Here is a 19,010-nt window from a genome sequence, read left to right as displayed (position 1 = left end):
CTGGCTCTGGGACTCTGAATAGGACCCGGCATAGCGGCCTGCTCACCCTGTCGCCAGGTCTCACAGGGCTGCCTCCTTCTCTTTCCCCCACAGGACGGCTCTCCTGCAGGCGCGGCCCAGGCTGCTCCTCCCCGTGCAAAGCCTCGTGTGCCTGGCAGCCTTTGGGCTGGCCCTGCCGCTAGCCATCAGCCTCTTCCCACAGATGTCAGAGGTCAGTTGGGCAGGGGCTCAAGGGCAGGACAGGGAGGGTGCGGCTTGGCCATTAATTAACAAATAGTTTTTCAGTGTTAACTCCTTAGTACTGGGCTAGGCACTGGGGTTAGAACCGTGAATGAGACTGACTTCTCAGAGCTTAGGGTCAAGCAGTGAACACGACAATGAAACAGGAAATAGAAAATGAAGGGTGAGGAGTATTAGGGTGGGACCAATTCAGCTGGATGTGGGAGGAGACAGTTGGGGGCCCAAGGCGAGCCTAGAGGGAAGTGGCATTTCCTGGGGCCTGGAGGATGGGCTAGAGTTGGCCAGGTGTGCAGTGGGGTGAGAGGATACATAGGCTGGAGTCACCTGGGATGAAGTTTCGAGGTGAGGCAGTACACAGCATGTTCCAAGAGCTGAAGAAAGTCTACATCTCAAGTGAGAGTGGAGCAAGATGAGATGGGCCAGGTAAGGGGGCCTGGGCCCGGCTGGTGCTGGAAGCTTGGAAGCCACAGCAGAGAGGGTCAGTGTCATCAGAAGGGCTGTGCAAAGCAGGACCACAGATTCCTGATTTTGAACAGTCCCCATGGCTGTACTATGAGGCTGGGTCGGAGCCCCGGAGGAGAAGGAAGCATTGGGAGGCTGCGGCGGGCATCCAGCGAGAGATGATAGGCGGCTTGGACCAGCCTGTTGTCCGTGGACATCGAGAGGAGCGGGTCCTTTCAGAGAGAGATGAGGCAGCTTCATCAAAATTGATGAACTTCACGTGGTGGGAGGGAAAGAGCTGCAGGATGTGCGCCCAGCTTTCTGGTTTTGAACAACCAGGCAGACGTGGGTACTAGGTGACGAGATGGAGATGCGAAGAGGGGCCACTTTGAAGGACAGCATGTTGAGTTGGATGGTCACGTGGAGTTTGAAGAGCCTGAGGGAAGTTGGCTCTGGGTCTGGGGAACCAAAGTAGGGCCACCAGCAGAAAAACAGTAATGGAATCAAGGGTGGTGAGTGGGATCAGCTGGGGAGCCTGTGGGGAAAAGAGGTCCCCGGGGTAAGGGGTGGCGTCTAAAGATGAGTGACCGGGGAGGTAAGGACAGAGCCGAGTGGGATTTGGGAGTGGTGAACCAATTGCAGTCAGATGCTTCCGAGAGGCAAAGCTCCTTGAGATTGAAGAGTGTCCGTTAGTGTCTCAGGCAGTGATGGGTGAGGAACCCCGGGTGGCAGAGCAGACCACTAGGTCCACAGGCTTGGTGCCAAAGGCAAAAAGAGGAACAGACCCACAGCTGGAAAGAGGGGTGGGATCAAGAGAGCCTTTTTTGTTGTTTATTTCCCCGTTTTTTAAATGAGAAAGAGTGACACTTGTGTAATGCAAAAGGAGAGGCACCAAGAGAAGTGGAGGACGGTGGGAGGAGGAGGATGGGAAAGCGAAGCCCACGAGGTGGGGACAGGGGCAGAGCACAGACAAGGGATTCAAGGGACTCACCTTGGCAAGGAGAAAGCCTTTCCCACCTTAGTGGTGGGGAGGCAGACGCAGCTGTGGGTGGGGTTCAGGGCTGGAGAGGTTAAAGAAGTTGTTCTCATAGCATCTGGTCTGTGTTCTCATGACTGAGAGGAGAGGAAATAAATGGGTGGGGAGAGGGGAGGTCAGAGGTTTGAGGACTGTGGAGCAGGTTCTAGACATTCAGAGGAATGAGTGGGAGAGACAGCTGACCAAGAAAGTCAGAGAGCCTGATGGGCAGTGCAGGGGGATCAGCAGAGGGAGAAGCTGAGGGGGGACACAGGTGTGTGGCAGTGGCCAGGTCCCGTCCACCCACAGGTGCTGGGGCAGCTCTGAGAGGGGCCACAGGGCTCACTCAGCGGGTTTCAGCCAGCTGGGTAGGGCGTTCAGGAGGTTGTAAGACATCAGGAGAAGCAGTGGCCCCTGGAATCTTAGCTGGTAAGAAAGCAAGGTGCGATGGAGAGCCTGCCTGGGAGGGGAGGCGGAGTCAGAGAGTGAACTTGGTATTTGCAGTCCCTGAGCTCATGTGTAGATGGAGGCTGTGGCTGGAGACGAAGACGGGCACTTCTGAATTTGCAATTGTAGGACTGACCTTGCTCTGTCCTCAAGAAATGTGGTGGGAGGGTACCGTGTCCCAGAAGGAAGCCAGGGAAGGTGAAATTAAGAGGCCTGGGGTGTTAGACCTGGACCGTGAGCACTGGTGACACAGGGACTTAGAGTAGCAGTTAGTGACCCAGCCTTCAGGCCCTGAGGTGCTAGGGGTGTAAGGACTGGAGTCGCTTTCCTCCACTGAGCTCCCAAGTTTTAGGAGGAAGCTAGAATGGGTGGGGCTCCTGTCTTGGGGGGGCCCAGACACACAGGGATGAGAAGTCTGGTGTGTGATCTGTACCAGCAGTACCCTCATGCCTACAGGGCCCAGCCTTGTCATGAAGCCAGGGACACCCCTCCCGCCTTCTTCACTCCCCACGAAAGCCAAAGAGCTGTTAGCTGCTGACTGGGCAGTCCAGGTGGAGCCCAGGGCTTCTGAAAATGAGAAGGAGGGCACCTCTTGGTGGTCCTAGCATCCTCATCCTGGAAGGACTGGGCTCAGCACTCCCTGAAGCCGCATCTCTGTACAGTTGGGCTGAGTCTGAGGTCCTAGGCGAGGCTCCGCGTGCCCCGGGTGCTTGGAGGCACCACTGTGTTCGGAAGCTTCAAGTAGCTCTCACGGCTCTACCTGTCTGCATAGGGAAGGGACCCAGGGCCAAGAAACCCCACGGTACAGAATTAGAGACCATCCCTGTAGGAAGGACTTTCTAGGTCATTCCATTTACCACCCTGCTGGCTTTGCTGGGGAAATGGAGGCCCAGAGCAGCCAAGGGACCAGCCCAAAGTCATAAAAGCCAGGTGCTGATCTGGGAGGGAACCCCAGAGGCCACTCCCAATTTAGGCCCCCAGGTCTGAAATGCTACCATCTGCTTCTTCTGTGGGACCTTCTCTCTTTACTCAAACACCTGACCTACCCAGGGGCAGTGGAGAAAGGCAGAGTTGTGTTAGGAAGAGTCAAGGAGTACTGGAGGTCTTTGTTGGGTGTTTCTCTGGCAAAGATAATGGAGAGATGGCAGGGGGTGATGTAAGTGAGCAGTCCTGGCCTCGCAGAGGCTCCATGTCCAAGTCCAAGCTCTTTTCTTCCCCCAGGTCTGCTTCAAATTGGCATAGTTCTTCTGGGTGTCTAACCAAAGGCCCTCTTGTTGAACCCAGGCCTCTTTCTCTAGATTGGGAAGGTTATGGTCATTGCGATCATTTGTGGTCATTTGCGTAATAAGTCTGTTCTCTGGAAGGGGAAGGTAGGGACCTGATTTTCAGAGGCCCCTCCTCACCTGCATCAACCCTACCAGGATGCAGGCAGGCCTGGGCATTAATAGGTGTTTTGAGGCCTTACTGTAACCTACAGCACCAAGGCCATCAGCCAGTTGGCTGAGAGGACCTCATTCCCACCATTCATCCTCCCAATTAATTCTCTCTAACGAGGAGCTGCTTCTGCTGTGTGGGGATCAGGTCTCACATCCCAAAAGCCAGTGGGATTTGCCACAATAAGTCTGGACTTGCTTGGGCTGACCCGGCTTTGCCAAGAGTCACCAAGGTTGTCAACAGGAGTAATCGCTGGAACACTAATTAATTAATTAGCTAGGAGGACTTGGAGATTGAGTTTAGGAACTGATTCCTAGCCTGGCTGGCCTGCGGGGATTGGTGTGATGTTTCCAACCCGATGACCCCAGAGGTTGAGGAAAAAACTTCAATCCCTGGGCGAGAGTTTTGTCTGCTCTTTTCAAATCGGTATTTCTGCCTATTGAAATGATGTTAATTTTAAAATTAAGATCGCAAATAATAATAATAGCTACTATTCGCTAAGCATCTACTAGGCCAGGCAGTATGCTGGGAGACTCTGTGTGCCTTGTGTTAAATCTTCCTAATGTCCTTCAAGTTCCAGGTACTACTGACTGTCGAGGGATGTTACCTAGACAGATACATGCGTCTCAGGCGCTGGGGAGAGGTTTTGTCTGGAGACTTGGAAGTGTAGGTGCATGGCGGGAACTAAAGCTGAGGAAGGGGTGGGGGCACTGTGGGAGGAGGAAAAGGCATCAAGAAAGAGCAGGAGTAGCCAGGGCTGAGGGAGAACCCCAAGGGGGTAGCTTCATGGACGCTGAGGACAAGGACATTTCAAAGAAGAGGGAGCTCTCTGCAATGAGCTGCTGCCGAAGGGACTAGAAGGGGTTGACGAGACTTGGAAATGGTGATGTAGCTAAACGAGGCAGTCTAGGAGGCAAATGGTAGTCCATTTTCTCTCCTTGTTCAGAGAATTGAGCTCAGGGATGGGAAAGCATTAAAAAACAGCAAAGAAAGTTTCATTTACTGGGTGTTCTGTGAATTGGGGTTTCGGAACCTGGAGAGAGGGCAGTGATGGGTCTCTGAGTCCAGTAAGTAGATGGGTCTGGTTGTCTGTGGTGGGGAAATGGGGGTCCAGAACATGACAGTCCTACAAGGTAGGTACCCATATTATTCCTTGTTTACAAATGAAAAAACTAAGGCACATCAAGGTCCAAAGCTGGTAATGATGGAGTGAGCTCTGTACCCACAGGAGGATTTCGCAGCCCTCCCCTGCCCACCCCTACCACACTATAAAATGAGAAGGCCTGGGTCTGAGCCCCAAATGGCTCCCTGCTAACATACCAATAGGAACATTCCAGCACCCTCACCCAGCCCTCCTACCCTTTGTGGGGAATCCACATCCATGTCTACAGGGACCCTCTGGAGTAGGTGTTAGTGCCTTTGTTCTCTGACCCAGAGCTGGGGGGTTGTCTGGCTGGCCAGCAGGTGGGGCAGGGAACCTCCTTAGGAACTTGGGTGTGAGAATGGGGACACAAGGTCTGGCCTCCCAGGCTCAGTCTCGTTGCCATGCAGGGAACACGGAGTCTACCCTGGTGGACCCTGTGACCTGCAGGTTAAGGCTGTGGGGCATTGGCCAAGGCTGTGCCCATGCATGGGCCCATCGCACCCCAAGTCAGTTCCCCACTCCATAGACACTAGGGTGCTTTCCCCTTCTTCCTATAATTGAGAAGGCCATGTCATAGCACCCAGTCTCAGAGAGCCTCTGTTCAGTAGGGCAGACAGAAACCCAATAAACAAGAAACTCAAGTGATGATGCAGCTCTGATGAAAATAAAGCAGAGGGCTGTGCTAGAGCTCCCCTGGGGGCAACTCGAGGTCAGGTGGGTTGTGGAGGCCCCTGTGGCTTAGTGAGGCCTGATTTGTGGTGGCCCTTCTGGCCCTGGCCTCACTGAAGATTAGGGCTCTGGGTTCCAGGCAAATGTGGTCATTTGATAAAGAGTGCCAATTCTCAGCCTTAGAGACACTCTATGTGTTGAGAGGAGATGGAACACAGGAAACACACACTACCAGAGTCTCCGTGTATGAGGTGAGACAGATCTTGGTGGGGCTCATCAAGGAGGACTTCCTGGAGGAGGGGTTATTTCTGGAACAGCTTCACACACACACGCGCACACGCATATATACACACTGGTGACTTAGGTCCCTCGAGGGAGATGTCCAGGGTCCAGTCCCCGGGCCCTCAGGCTTGGCTGCAAAAAGAGGCTGCACCAGGGGATGGTGACAGGCAGTGTTCCCCACCTGGGAGTGTTTCTAATCCCATTTAATGAACCTCATGTTTCCCCAGAACAAGAAGTACTACCTTGGCCAAGACCTCCTTTCTGCATCCCTGCCTATTTCTGTTTCTATCTGTCTTTGTGCCTTTTTCTCCCTTCCTCGATTCTTCTTCTGCTCCCCCCTCAACCCTATTCCCCTCTCTTTTCCCCCACTCTTCCCCTGGGAGCTCGGGGGCTGGGGAACAGGGCTGCACATACAAGCCGGAGCCATTGTTCCACAATCTGTTTTTGTCTTCATCTTGTTGGCAGGCGGCAGGAGAGGACCAAAAGGTTAATGAGGCACTGTGCAGCGGGATTACCGCGTGAACGGCAAGTGGCGGGCGGGCGAGCCAGCCATGGTGACAGGGAACTAATTAGGAGCAGTTTAACAGGAGGAAAAAGTGAAATCTCCTCTTCACCAACTGTCAATAATTAGCTGATTTGGTGAGGTTGAAATGTGTCCACAGGAGAAGGTGGGGCTCTTCTGTGCGTGAGTGAGATTCAGAGGAATGGGGGCCGCTGGGGGCTCTGCTCTGTCCCTGGTGAGGTGAGGGCCGGGGGTTGCCCCATGTCCCCCAGGCCTGCCCTCCTCCCCTCATGATGGCATCCCTTAGCCTCAACTATCCATATGACCTTAGCCTTGACCTCAAAGATCTCAGTTTCCCCAGCCACAAGATAAGGTGTTGGAACTCAGTTTCTTCCTGGCTCTGCCCATTAGGATTCTGGAATTGAAACCAGGAGACCAGGCCTTGGTCCTAGAGTTGAGAGAGCTGACAGCGGACTGCGACCTTAAGTCAGATGTCTTGTCTGCAGCATGGGTGTGCTCTCTGAGAGCCATCTTCTGGGGCCGGGCATGGCTTGAGAATGGTGCCAAATTGTGAATGGGCCCTCCTTGGAACATCACTCACTTGGCTCCTTCTGGCCTTCCAGGAGCAGTAAGGGCTGGGGCAAGGGCACAGGAAAGATGGCGTGGCTGCCTCTGGTTGGGCTGCAGGTGGAAGAGAAGGCCAAAGGCTGCCTCTGTAGGGCTGGGGCTTGTCCAAATGTGTGTGTCAGCTTTGCACGGACAAGGATTCAGGGTCACTAGCAGCAGGGTTGTATCCTGTTGGGCCTGTTTGCCCTGCAATTGTGAGTTTGTTGGTTTCTGCCCTTTGGCCTTCCCTGACACCTCAGCTGGGGACCCCCTCCTCACCTTTCCTCTGCCCCTCCATGTTCTGCCAAACACCCTGACTGGAAGAAAGGCATCATCAGAGCTTCCTACTCAGAGCCTCTATGGCAGCTCTGCCAAACCCCTACTTCTCCCTCTCAGCCTAGCTCCTCCTCACCTCAGCCCTAGAGGGTCTAGGGCACTAGAAGTATGTTCGGAGGAAAGCTGAGACCCTCAATTCGCAAGCCACATCTTGCCCTGGTCCCAGAGGGTGGCACTGAGGCCAGGCCCACACTGTAGATGAGGTACCTGAAGGGCAGGCTCAGCTGCCCCGCTTCTCACTCCTTATCCCCTACCCCTCCCTTCTCCCCCTCCAGCTATCAGAGCTAAGAAACAAAGAGGTACACTCTCCCTGTAAAAGAATGTGGGTACCCCCAGGGAACCAGAACCTCCACTATCTCTCTCCCCATCACCAGCCACGAGGAAAATTGTGGTTTTTGATGAACCGACTTGGCTGGGGGCCGTGACCCACCAGAAGCAAATGTCTCCACTAGCTTGCCTCTTTTTCTCTGAGAAAACGTTTGAACTCCCAACCAAGAATACGAAAGAGTTGGGAATTAGCTCAGGTCTTTATTCAAGCTGTTCCAGAAATGACCCCTCCTCCAGGAAGTCTTCCCTAATGAGCCTCAGCAAGATCTCTCTCACCTCATAGGTGTAGACTCTGGTACCGTGTGTTTCCTGTGTCCCATCTTCCCCCTCAGGACAATAGTCCTTTCTCCATCCCTCAACACATAGAGTGTCCCTAAGGCTGAGAACTGGCATTCTCTATCAACACCTAATGCAGAGCATGGCTCATCTGGGCTCACCTTGACTTCGTTGGTTCTTGCTTCTCCTGCTCTTCCAGGGCTGATGTGAGACCAGAGGCAATGCCTAGGGAGCACTGTAGTCCTCCTGAGTCCACAGGTGTTCACCATCTCCCAGAGCAGGGCCTCCTCCCCTCCAGTCTCAAATTGATCTCCTACTTTGCTTGGAGATTTTTGTTTGGGGTTTTTCTCATTTACTGGTTTAATCAGTCCCTACTGAACTCCAAAGTGGGCTATTTTTGCTATCAGAAATCTGCTGCCTCCCCGCCCGCTGCTTTCTTGGAGTTTGCCCACAGGACCCCCCAGGAGGGATGGATGGGAATGGCAAAGCCACTCAGAGCTCAGGAACGCCAACGCCACCTGTCATGTTGCCTGTTCCCCACACCCCCACCCCACACCTGCACATGCACACAGGCCCACACACAAGCACACGCTCGAATATGCACACACATGCCCCAGTGACAGACCTCAGCAGGGCCACCTCTCGGCCCGTCCCTGGTTCTTTCTAGGACCTTCTAGAACACCTAGATGAATTCAGGACAGGGAAGGAGGAGGCTTGGTTATGCAGAGCTTCTGTTGATAGGATTAAAAGCGTTGATATGTGTGAAGTCCTTAGAACATGCCCGGCCCAAAGCAGGGGCTCAGACTTATAAGCCGTGAGGAGATGCCGGCGAGCAAAACCCAGCCTGGGCACTGGGCTAACCGTGGAGTTCTGTCTTCCTAGTGCAGCGGCACATCGGTTTTCAAGCTTCCGAAGGGCTTTCCCATCCATTTCTTGATTGATCCTCAACTCAGCCCCAGGAGGTAGAAAATCTTCCCACTGCACGTATGGGAAAACTGAGGCTTCTAGGCTGAGAAGGTGGAGGACAGAGAATGATTCTGAAATTGGTCCACCAGAGGGCACCTAAGAACAGTGCAAAGCTCCAAAATGGGGAGGGGGTTCTGAGCATCCCCTAGGTGCACATTGCACAGGGGAGGTGGAAAAGTATAAGGTAGGATCCCTGCACTTGGGGAGCTTGTTTTAATTTGATTTGACTTTTACTGAAGTCTGGTAGTGCACATGGTACAGGAGTCCTGTCTTCAATGGCTCACACTGGGATGAGATGAGCAACCATTGTATTCACAGAGGGTTAGTGTACAAATAGGCCTATGACTGGGGATGTGATAAAGACAGAAATAAGTGTCAGAGGCATCAGAGGTGCCAGTAATGGATTTGGTCTGCAAAGATCAGGGGAGGCTTCCTGGAGGAGGCAGCCTTAGAAGCCTAAGGCTTCAAAGCCTAAACATATAATGTACTGGAAATGGAGAGCAGGCAGTGCATGGGGAACCTGGAGAAGGTCCCAGAAGGCCTTAGTGCCAAGGAGTCCAGCATTCATTGAGAAGGCACCAGGAGCCCAGAGCTAGCACCAGAGGCCTGTCTCAGGGGTCCAGGCTCAGGCCTCAGCTGCTCTCACCCCCAGCCTAACACCTTTGCCCATCACTGGCTGGCTTCCCCAAAGAGGGGCCTAGATGTATATCTGAGGCCTGCCAGCCCTGGAGAGAAAGGATGGGACGTGACTGCCTAGGAGGCAAGTTGGTTCCAGGCCTGGCAGAGGCCTGAGGCACACAGGGTCAGCCAGGTGCCAGCCTGGGTATTGGACCCCATGTCAATGTCATGCCACCTGCAGGCCCCCAGAGGTCCAGACCCCTCCTTGGCCAGGAGCAGGAGGCAGCTTTGAGTGGTGTCACGAGGTCACAGGTCACACTGAACACACCCCAGCCCCCAGCCCAGCGCCTTTGAAAAGGAGGCAGAAAAGCCTCCAGAAGAAAGGCAAGGAGGAGGAAGTTCTTTGTAGTAGGTAAAAGCCCCAGAGAATGGGGCACAGGCCAGGGATCCAGTTTCCTGTTTATGTCTCTGCACCTTAGCTCCAGGTTCAAATATGTAAACTATCTACTGGCCGATGGCTGCAGGTGTGTATGTACTCAGAGGTTGCAGAGGCAGAGGTGGCCCCAAATGCATTCCTGACTCTGGCCCCCCACCCAGGATGAGCCTGGAGACAGAGGCAAATAGCTCAGGGTTAACCCTTCCTGTGCCGCAAAGGAAGGACATCAGGCTGCTCTAGGGGACTCTGCGGCCAGCTGGGCCGTGGGGTGCTCGGGGGAGTCTGGTGGGGTAATGGATGTAGTGCTTCATGTTTGCCGTGTCTGGCCTTAGATGCACCCAGAAGTCTTGGGGTATTTGCTGCAAGGGACAGCAGGGCCTGGCTGGATCTGGAGGATGGGTTGGGGTGTCGGGGGTACAATCCTGATGAGGCTGTCTGGGAGCGAGGGTACAGGTTCTGCCTCAGAGTCAGGGAATGCTAGCAGGGTTACACTGCTTATGTTGTGGCTGGGTAGGCGTGTTCCCAGCAGGCTTATGTCTTCCTGGCACCCCCAGTTCTGGGGCTGGGGGTTACCAATTAGCCAGTGCTGATTGCTAACTTCAGCTTCCTTGCTGGTGTCTGCAGCCCCCACCCTCCAGGGCTCTGGCTCCCCATCCCAGACACCCCCTTCCCTCAAGGGCCACTGCTCACTGGCCATCAGGTGCCTGGGGAAGGGTCCACCAGAGAAAGAGGGACCCACGAGTTCCTCCCTGCCCCCCACTGGCAGCTTAGGACTAGATTGCCCCTTCTCCCCGAGGACGCCCCTTGCCCAGCCCTCTTTCTCCTTGTTACCTTCTCCCCAGAGGATGCCCTTCAGAGCTCATCTGTGGTGAGAACCAAGCCCCTGCCCTCAGCCCATTGCCCTGGGACGCTAGCCTCTACCGAAGTGGTGCTGCACCTCCTTGCTGCACCCACTCCTCCCACTGGGCCTTGGCACCTCCCTCCCTTCACAACACGCCCTTGAACCACTACAGCTACCACACCATTCATTCTGCTGCTGATGTGTTAGATACTGCTGCTGGCTTCTACTTCTTACCTGTTGGCCCCCCAAACAGCAGGGAGACCCCAAGGAAACAGCACAACCCTTTGTCCCTACTTCGGGGACCCCAGAGCTGATTAGGGTTGCCCTTACCAAAGAGCTGGATCACATTCATTTACCAGCACGATCCTGGATGTGATTTCTATGAAGGAGACAGTGCACCCCCCCACCCCATTCCTCAGGCAGGTGATCTTTGGGGGAAGCGGGGCAGCCCAAGTGTCCCTGCCCCAGCCTCTCTTGATAGCCCAGTGGTGATGCAAGGACCCGCAGTGGTCCTTATACCCACAAAACCTCAAGATGGTGGGCCATTGGCCCAACCCCCAGCTGTGGCCAGAGATCTGGAGGGGTCTTTACCGGTGGCCAGTCGAGTTGGCCAGGACAGAAATGAGAGGCCGTGACTGGGGTCAGCACCGAGTGAAGGTTAGGAAATCTGGACTCTGGAGGTCACCAAATCCTGTTGCCAAGACTAAAGCCTCTCAGCCCTCACTGGGACCACCCAGAAAACCGTTTGCTGGCACCCATGCTGCCTGGTTTCTGCGGCACCCTCTGTCACTGCTTCCACTCCTTGGGCTGGTCCCCCAAGGCCACCATCATGGGCTTGTTCCCTACGCCCGCCCCTCAAATGTGCCTGTTCCCCAGGCCTGGCACCCTCCCCTTCCATCTGCTCTCCCGGGCAAGCTCCTCCACTCCAGGGACTCCGGCTGTGCTCACACAGCCCGGGCTCATTCTCCTGCCCAGACCCCTGCCCAGGGCTCCAGAACCCAGGACCTGTCTGCCTCTCAGGACTCTCCACCCGGGAGACTCGACATGGTCAAACCTGAGCCTACCACCCTCCCACCCTGACCCGTTCCCCTCCCATATTCCCTGGCTCTGAGAATGGCGTCACCAACCACCCCAGCTCCCAAGCCAGAATTAGGAATCATCCAACGCACAGTCGTCTTCAACACCTCCCTCTCGCCCCCACATGGGATTGGTCATCAACTCCTGTGGATTTCATCTTCAGAAAGGATCCCCAGCCCGCACCCTCCTCTCAGCCCCACTGGTGGCATCATAACGCAGGACCTGGCACCTCCCTCTGATTCCCACAGCTGCCCCTCGCATCCTCCACACTCACCGCCACTGTAGAGACTTTTCTATAATGGAGCCCACCCCTGCTCAGAATCCTTCTATGGCTCCCAATTGCCCTCAGATAAAATGCTGACTCCTTCATGTGAACTGTCCATTTCCTGCCACATACCCCACATGCCCAACATGGCCCACGCCGAACAGGCCATGCTGGCCAGCTAATGCGTTTCCCTTCACCCAACGAGCTTTTCCTGCCCTCTTGTCAAAATCCTCCCTTTTCTTCCTGGCCCACCTCCTCTGAGAAGTCTTCCTTCCTTTTTCTTTCATCAGTACATGGGCACCCCTGCCCCCTTCCCAGTTTCCATGGTACTTTGTTTGTCTCTCTGGGATCCATCTGCTTTCATATCTGACTCCTCCCCTAGACTTTGAGCTTCTCAAGGGCACAGACTGATCTTATCGATCTCTGTGTGCCCAGCCTTGGTGCATGCAGTTGGCAGCCATAAACATCTGCCGACTCAAGGGCTGATTGAACCGAAATGAGAGAAAAAGCCTTGAATGCCAGCTCTGTCCCCAGGCCCCTACTCCTGAGTGCCTCAGTCACCTCCCCACCAGAACCTTCTCACTGCCTGCATATCCCTCATACTTCCCTCCTACCTGCTGCCCTCAGCACAGTGGGGAGCCCGGGGGGAGCTTGGAGGCCCTGGGTCTGTGACAGCCTCCACTGAGAGGGTCACCGGGCCAGCACTCTCCAGAGAGTGGGCCGAGTGGGCCGTGGCCCTGGCCTGTGGTCCTCCACCATGGTGGTGAGCAGCCTCTCCGATTTTAATGCGGGCCTCAGTGCTTCAGTGAAAGCCGGCATGGGAAGTTGCTAATAATGGCACTAAAATAAAATATGCTACATCTGTTATGGGTAGCAGAACAAAATTAGCTGCTCACACCTCTGACATCCAAGATGTCTTAACTTAAAATACTCCTTGGCTTACTTTACATCATTTACTGATTATATTTAAAAGAAATACAATTTTGCAATTACTGTTCTTTCCAGCGTGATATCTATGCATCATTTTCCTTTTATGTTTATATATTTCTCCTTCATTAGTGCAGTCTGAAGGGTGATTAGGATTCTTCAAACATTTTACAGAGGTTAAACGTTGATTAAGATTTAATTATTACTGTAAATAGCTTGGAATGACATATGGTGCAAAAGCCTGACATATGTGCATTTGAATAAATGAAGTGCTATTTCCCAGGATGCCTCAGTAGCTGTTTAACAGCTTTCCCGAAGGGTTATGTTACACCTCATGGTAAGATTGCTGGGATGTTATATTTTGTTGGTTTTTGCAGCTGAAAGCTAAGAACAGTTTTCCAGTTTTTTAAAAACATTGAATATTTTAAATACCTAAATTGTTTTGCACAAATTTTTGCTAATTTGTCTAACTAGGTTAAACATTTTCAAAAGCATTTAGATTTTTAAGCGTGGGCGCTATGCATTGTGTCAGTGGCAGCGTGGGGATGAGGGGAGCGGGTGGAGTGGAGGGGACTCGGAGGCCAGCAGGGGTGGGTATGGAGGAGGTGGTTTGAGGAGAAGGGGTGGGGAACAGGCCCAGGACTTGAGCCTAGCTCTTGTCTCTTTGGCCCTCTCAACTGGCTAGAGCCTGGGTATTGGGGTACCAGAGACTACAGGGGAAGCATTCCTATTTCTCCAGGAAGTCTGCTATGCCCACCAGCTCTAGTCCACACCATATTCCCTCTTGTATGGCCTCTAATGTGCACAGCCTGGGCATGACAGTTCTTGAAGACAAGGCTGCTCTATGCTACCTTGTGCCTCGGCCCCAGGGTGTCTGGCCAGAGAACCATCGGGTGGCAGCATGGGGAGCTGGCTTGGGACAGGGGTTGATTCAGTCCTGTTTTGACGGGTTGAGTTCAAGTGCCTGTGAGACATCCATAGAATGGATGGAGACTCCTCAGGAAGGCATCACCAGGAAGGCTGAGTCACCCAGGGGACATGTACAAGGAACAGAGCCCAGCCAGACCAAGCCCCAGGGACCCTGAGAAATATCCAGTGGATGTCACAAAAAGGGTGTCAACAGTGCCCTTGGAGAGAAAGATTTTTGTGGAATGTGGTGAGAACAGAAGCCAGATTTGCTGTGGGTTGAAAAGTCATTAGGAAGCGAGGAGGTGGAGACTGTAGATAATACCTTGAGGAAATTTGGTGGTTGGGGAGGAGAGGCACCAGGCAGTAGCTACAGTGTGACATGGGGTTAAGAGTGGTTTTCTCAGACGGAAAGTTCTTGTCTGTGTTGAAATGCTGATGGACATTGAAATGATGGGAAAGAAGGAGGACAATCCAAGAGTGGGTTCCTGGAGTGGGCAGGGGGGAGGTGGAGCCCGGGGACGTCTGTTTCTGAGGGGAAAGACAGTTGCTACAGGGTAGCGGGAGGGCAGATGTGGAGCAGAGTATGGATGTAGGTAGGTTGCGGGTTTGATGATGGGATGCTGAGGGAGTCCTTCTGATCCTTCCATTTTTTTCGCTAAAGTAGAAATATCCAGTGGATGAAAGTAGAAAGAAGGTTCATCTGCTCAGGGTGATGGGGAGCTGGAGGTGGAGCACCCTCTGTGGAGACCAGGAGAGGGAAGTGACCAGCAATGTAGCCAGAGGGTAGGGGTTTGCGGGCTACCATAAGGGTCCAGCCGAAGTCAGAGACAGTGCATATTGAATGGTCTCCATTAGGTGGTCAGGTTCAAGTGGAGACAATGTGGATATATGATTGGTTTCCTCCAAGGCAGGGTTTCTGCCAGTTAGGGTTGGAAGGACCTTGGGCTAGGGAGTAGCTGAAGCGATGGCCCCACATGTCCAAGTTGCAGAGGGAGGATGTGAAGACGGAGGCGTAAGGAGTCTGGGACCTGAAGTCTCGGTGGTATAAAAACAGAGAAAGAAGTGGGGTGCTGGAAGGATAGGGGACTGTGGGGTCCAAGGAGTGGGGTTTGGATTTAAGGAGTCTGGGTGTGGCCCTGGGAGAAGGATTATACAGTGCACTGGACAAGGTCATCAGAGGTGAGGGAAACACGGAACTCGGAGGCCAGAGCATAGGATGTTCACCGCACGGACACGCTGTCAGAGGGAGCGGCAAGTCCTGGGTGGGAAGGGATCCTGTGAGCCCCTTGGCAGGAAGGCAGAAAAGAAGGAAGATGTGTCATTAGGTGGCACACGTGGGCCCTAGCCGGGGTGCTGGGGCAGAAGGGGAGAACTGCGGGCCCCAGGGTAGTCCTAACTGCTGCTCCCAGCCTCCCCACTCACCCCTTCCCTTCCATCTCCCCTCTCCTTCCCTCCTTCTGTTCTTCCTCTCTCTTCAGATCGAAACATCCCAGTTAGAGCCTGAGATTGCCCGGGCCACAAGCAGCCGGACAGTGGTGTACAACAAGGGGCTGTGAGTGGTGGCCAGCTGGCCTGGGGATGCAGCGTTGTCCAAGGCGGAGATTAGGGGCGGGGAAGGAATCTTATGGGCTTCACCTGCAGGGAGGGGCAAGCTGACCCCACTAGTCCTGGGGAGGCGGTCTCCATCCACAGTGGTAGGGAGACTAATCTATTCACTTGTTAACATAAGGGAGAGGAATTCTGACACATTTCCTATAAAAAATAATCAAATGCATTTCTGGGCCTTACGTGGGGTTGTCAAAACTCTACTCAGCACAATTATGTGTGAAGCTGAAAAATACTGTAGAGTGCCCACTGGTAGAGTTAGGATCCTTTTATACTTTGTTTTGTTTTGTTGTTGTTGTTTTTTTTATCAGAATCAAGCCTTGGTTGCAGCTGCCCAGATTCATTGCTGCTAGCAGGTGGACAGGTGGCGGGAGTAAGAGTAGGCCTGGGAACTAGTTGTTTTAGTGGCCGTGCTGGTAGATTTAAGATATTACTGTGGCCAGGACTGGTGTCTTCCTGGGCTGGACAGGGGTGGGGAAGGGAGGGGAGGCAGTCTACACCTCACAGGATGAACCAGCTATGATTAAGGTCCTCAGGAGGTGGCCCAGGGAATGAAGGAACACTGGAGGCCTCTGGAAGTTTCCATGGGCAGCTGCCTCTCAGTGTGGCTGGCCTTTATCCATGACACACCTGCAGAACCAGTTCTTCTGAAGCCCAGTAACACACTGGGTCTGTCGTTACCCTCCACTGATCCCCGATACCCTTGAGGCCCCTGAGAAGACCCAGCTCAAGGCAGAAAGCCTCAAGAAGGAACAGTGTTAAGCATGGATATGCACTCTGGTGCATTTCTGCACTACGGAACATCCTTCTTTCGGGCACCAGGCTGGAAGCTTGGCACTGGGGCCAAAGGTAGGGCTGGAGCTGGGCTGACTGTCATCGGGGGAGCCTCTCCAGCCACCGAACCTGCCTGTTCCATCCTGCTTCCTGAGCAGAAGGTCTTGTGGCTGAGAGTGTGGAGGCCAAATCTCTAGGCACCTGTCTGAGAGGAAGCTTCAACCCAGGAATGGCAGGCCCCGGCTCTGGCACTAATGGGCTGTGTGAGCTTGGACAAATCCATGCTCTTCTCTGAGCTTTCACTCTCTGCTCGGAACCAGAAGACTGGATTGAGAGGTTCCCACCCACTCTTCCTCGTCTTTGCCTGTACTACGCAGATGCTGGTCATCTCAGGCACATCCCGGCATGGACACTGAACTGGGAAAGGGGTGGGCCTCTTTGGGAATGGCTAGCATTTGGACTCAGAACCTGGACTTTTCCCTGCTGTATGTGACCCCACATCCTGCGAGCACTTGACCTTTGCCAAACACTTTACAGCTCTGAAAGAGGAGGTAGCGTGATGCCTGGGCCTGAGTGGAGGGGCGGGGGGAGAAGAGGCACACCCACATGCCGCCTCTCACCCTGCGCTGGCCTCGAGGCCCTTTGCTGCTGGCTGCTGTCCCTCTTCCATTTGCAGGCCAGGAGAGGGGAGAGCTCTGCAGAGGAAAGCAGGGCCTGAGGTGGGGGTGAGCAGGGTACCCCCTCATCTGAAAGGCCCGAAAGAAAGGAAACACGAGACTGAACACACCCCTCCCCTGACCCCAACTGGAATGAGCCCTTGACATGCAGCTACAGTGCCTCGCTTCCCTTGGTGACTCCACCTGCGAGAGATCTGACTGGAGGTGAACACGTGCATGTGCAGGAAGAGGCTGGTGCAGAGCAGTGAGGGCATGGCCACCGGCTGCTCTCGCTATCCTTAGGTTGGAGGGAGTTGTGGTGAGGTGGGTTTTCCACAGGCATCGACACCATGCACCCCCCGCCCAGAATCCCTTGCTGCCCTTACCTTGCCAGGCCCTGGGAGCCGCCCAGCTAGCTCTGCAGGATGTTGCACTGAGGACCCCTCGCTCTTCCCCATCAGGAAGGGGAGAAGGCAGAGACAAGCATGAAAGACAAAACAGCAGAAGGAAGGAGTGTCATGGTATTGGAGGGGCAGGGCAGGTATTTTTTTAGCTACTCCCACCATAATGTGTCAATGATTGAGGGCCGGACATGTCTGAGTCCTCTTTTGCAAAGCCCACTTCAAGCTCACCCTGCCCCACCTCTCAACGAGTCTTTTTCTTGTGCACTTTACCTTGGGATTAGAACTGCCCACCCCAACTTCACTCCCACCACGTCCAGAGGCCTGGCAGAGATGAGGTCTCTCCAACTCAACCCTCTGTGCTGGCTACCTGAACCAGCTCCACCCCAGTCCCAGCCCTATGGCCCCTGCATTTCATAACCTACTTACTTTGTCTCCTGGATGATTTCCAGTCATGCTCCCAAATACAATTTCAGGTCAGCTAAAGGGGCTCCTCCTGGTGGGGTGGTGGTGGCAAGTGATCCTTATAGCTTGGGTGATGGTGACAGAGATTTAGCAAGCCATGCTGCCGAGCCCTGGTCTGGTTACGGAGAACACTGTGAAGGGAAACTTTCAGCCAACATCCATCCCCCACTCTGCTGAGGCCAGAGGAAGGCAGGCCTCATGGGAAGATTGTTTCATGACTGGGGAGCAGGCCGAGCCATGACCCATAGTCAGGGTAGGGCTAGTCCAGTGGTGCCAGAATCCAGAGCATACCTGCAACTTGTTCTTCAATACTGGTGTATCTGCCCGACCCTCCTCCGGTCACTTCAAACTATCCAGAAGGCTTGGGGATGCCTTCTCCCATTTCCAGGAAGCAATCTGAGTGTGCAGGGACCGAAAGCCCAAGATGTCAAGATGGCCGACAGACCCCTTTACATTTCCTGATGGTGGGTTATTTCCTGTCCTGGGCCTCTAGCTTGGCAGAAGGTGGGGTCCTGTGAGGAGAAAGGCCAGTGAACAGAAGAAGGTGGTTTCCCAGCCCTGGGCCAGTGTGAGTAAGGGACCAGCACACATGCCTCAGCCATACAAGTTACTTTGCAGTGTCTTTTTAACCTTCTCAGAAAATTTCTTAATCCCTGTGATTTGTGTAATACTAATGAGCTGTGGGTAATAAATGATGGCTTTAAAGCATCAGGGCTTCGCTTTGTGTATTGTGGGTGGGACCAATTCAAGGGCTGCCTGAGGATTTTGTGGGCAGGCTCCTGAAGAAGGTGTAGACACAGGCTCAGGAGGGGTCAGGCCCCCTGGGAGGCCCAGAAGGAAACAGGCAGGAAAGGATGGAAGATCATGTAAGGACAGGAAGCTGGACAAAGGGGGTGAATTGAAGTTCTGCAGAAGGAACTCCCTTTACAAAACAGTTGTTGAATGCCCACTGCAAGGAACTGGAGTAGATATGGAATTTTTGTAGATTTTCACACTGTATATCCAGGGGCAGGCCATCCTGGACTGCCCGGGGGCCCAGAGAGGCTTCACAGGGAGGAAAGGTTTGAGGCGAGTAGAAAGATACCCGATGTCCCCTCCATGCCCAGTGCCAGCCCTGGGAGCTCTGCCCCATCTAACTCTTCCAAAGCCCCTGGGGGCCAGGCCTTGGCTGCCTCCCGATGGCTCTGGCTTCCCCTCTTCCAGGCAGCCTTCGGAATCCTGAGGGAGTGAGGCCAGGCATCTTCTCCGGGACCTCCAAGCATCTTCCACTCCTGCAGGGAGAAGCCGATGGCTTCCCAGGGCAGGAAGACTTTGTAGTAGAGGTGGGGTCTGCAGCTGAGGCCAGGCCAAC

The 19,010-nt window shown here is 54.0% G+C and overlaps 1 protein-coding gene across 5 annotated transcripts in view; it reads left to right on the top strand.

Annotated features, from left to right (window-relative positions):
• The window catches only part of SFXN5 (sideroflexin 5), a 106,986-nt gene extending 88,619 nt beyond the window's left edge, over positions 1-18,367 (top strand). For 2 of the 5 annotated variants that reach the window (XM_039852554.1, XM_039852558.1), the window contains exons 13-14: positions 94-211; positions 15,237-18,367. In XM_039852554.1, the coding sequence (XP_039708488.1) occupies positions 94-211; positions 15,237-15,314 (196 nt within the window). In that variant the 3' untranslated portion in view covers positions 15,315-18,367. The remainder of the gene's footprint in view (positions 1-93; positions 212-15,236) is intronic. The other 3 variants (XM_039852560.1, XM_039852556.1, XM_039852561.1) reach the window with 3 other exon arrangements.
• The last annotated feature ends 643 nt before the right edge of the window (positions 18,368-19,010 follow it).

The sequence above is a fragment of the Pteropus medius genome, unplaced genomic scaffold (assembly GCF_902729225.1).
Source record: "Pteropus medius unplaced genomic scaffold, Ma_sr-lr_union100, whole genome shotgun sequence".
Classification (NCBI taxonomy): domain Eukaryota; kingdom Metazoa; phylum Chordata; class Mammalia; order Chiroptera; family Pteropodidae; genus Pteropus; species Pteropus medius.
The sequence above is the reverse complement of the archived record's forward strand: the minus strand, read 5'-3'. Positions and strand labels throughout refer to the sequence as shown.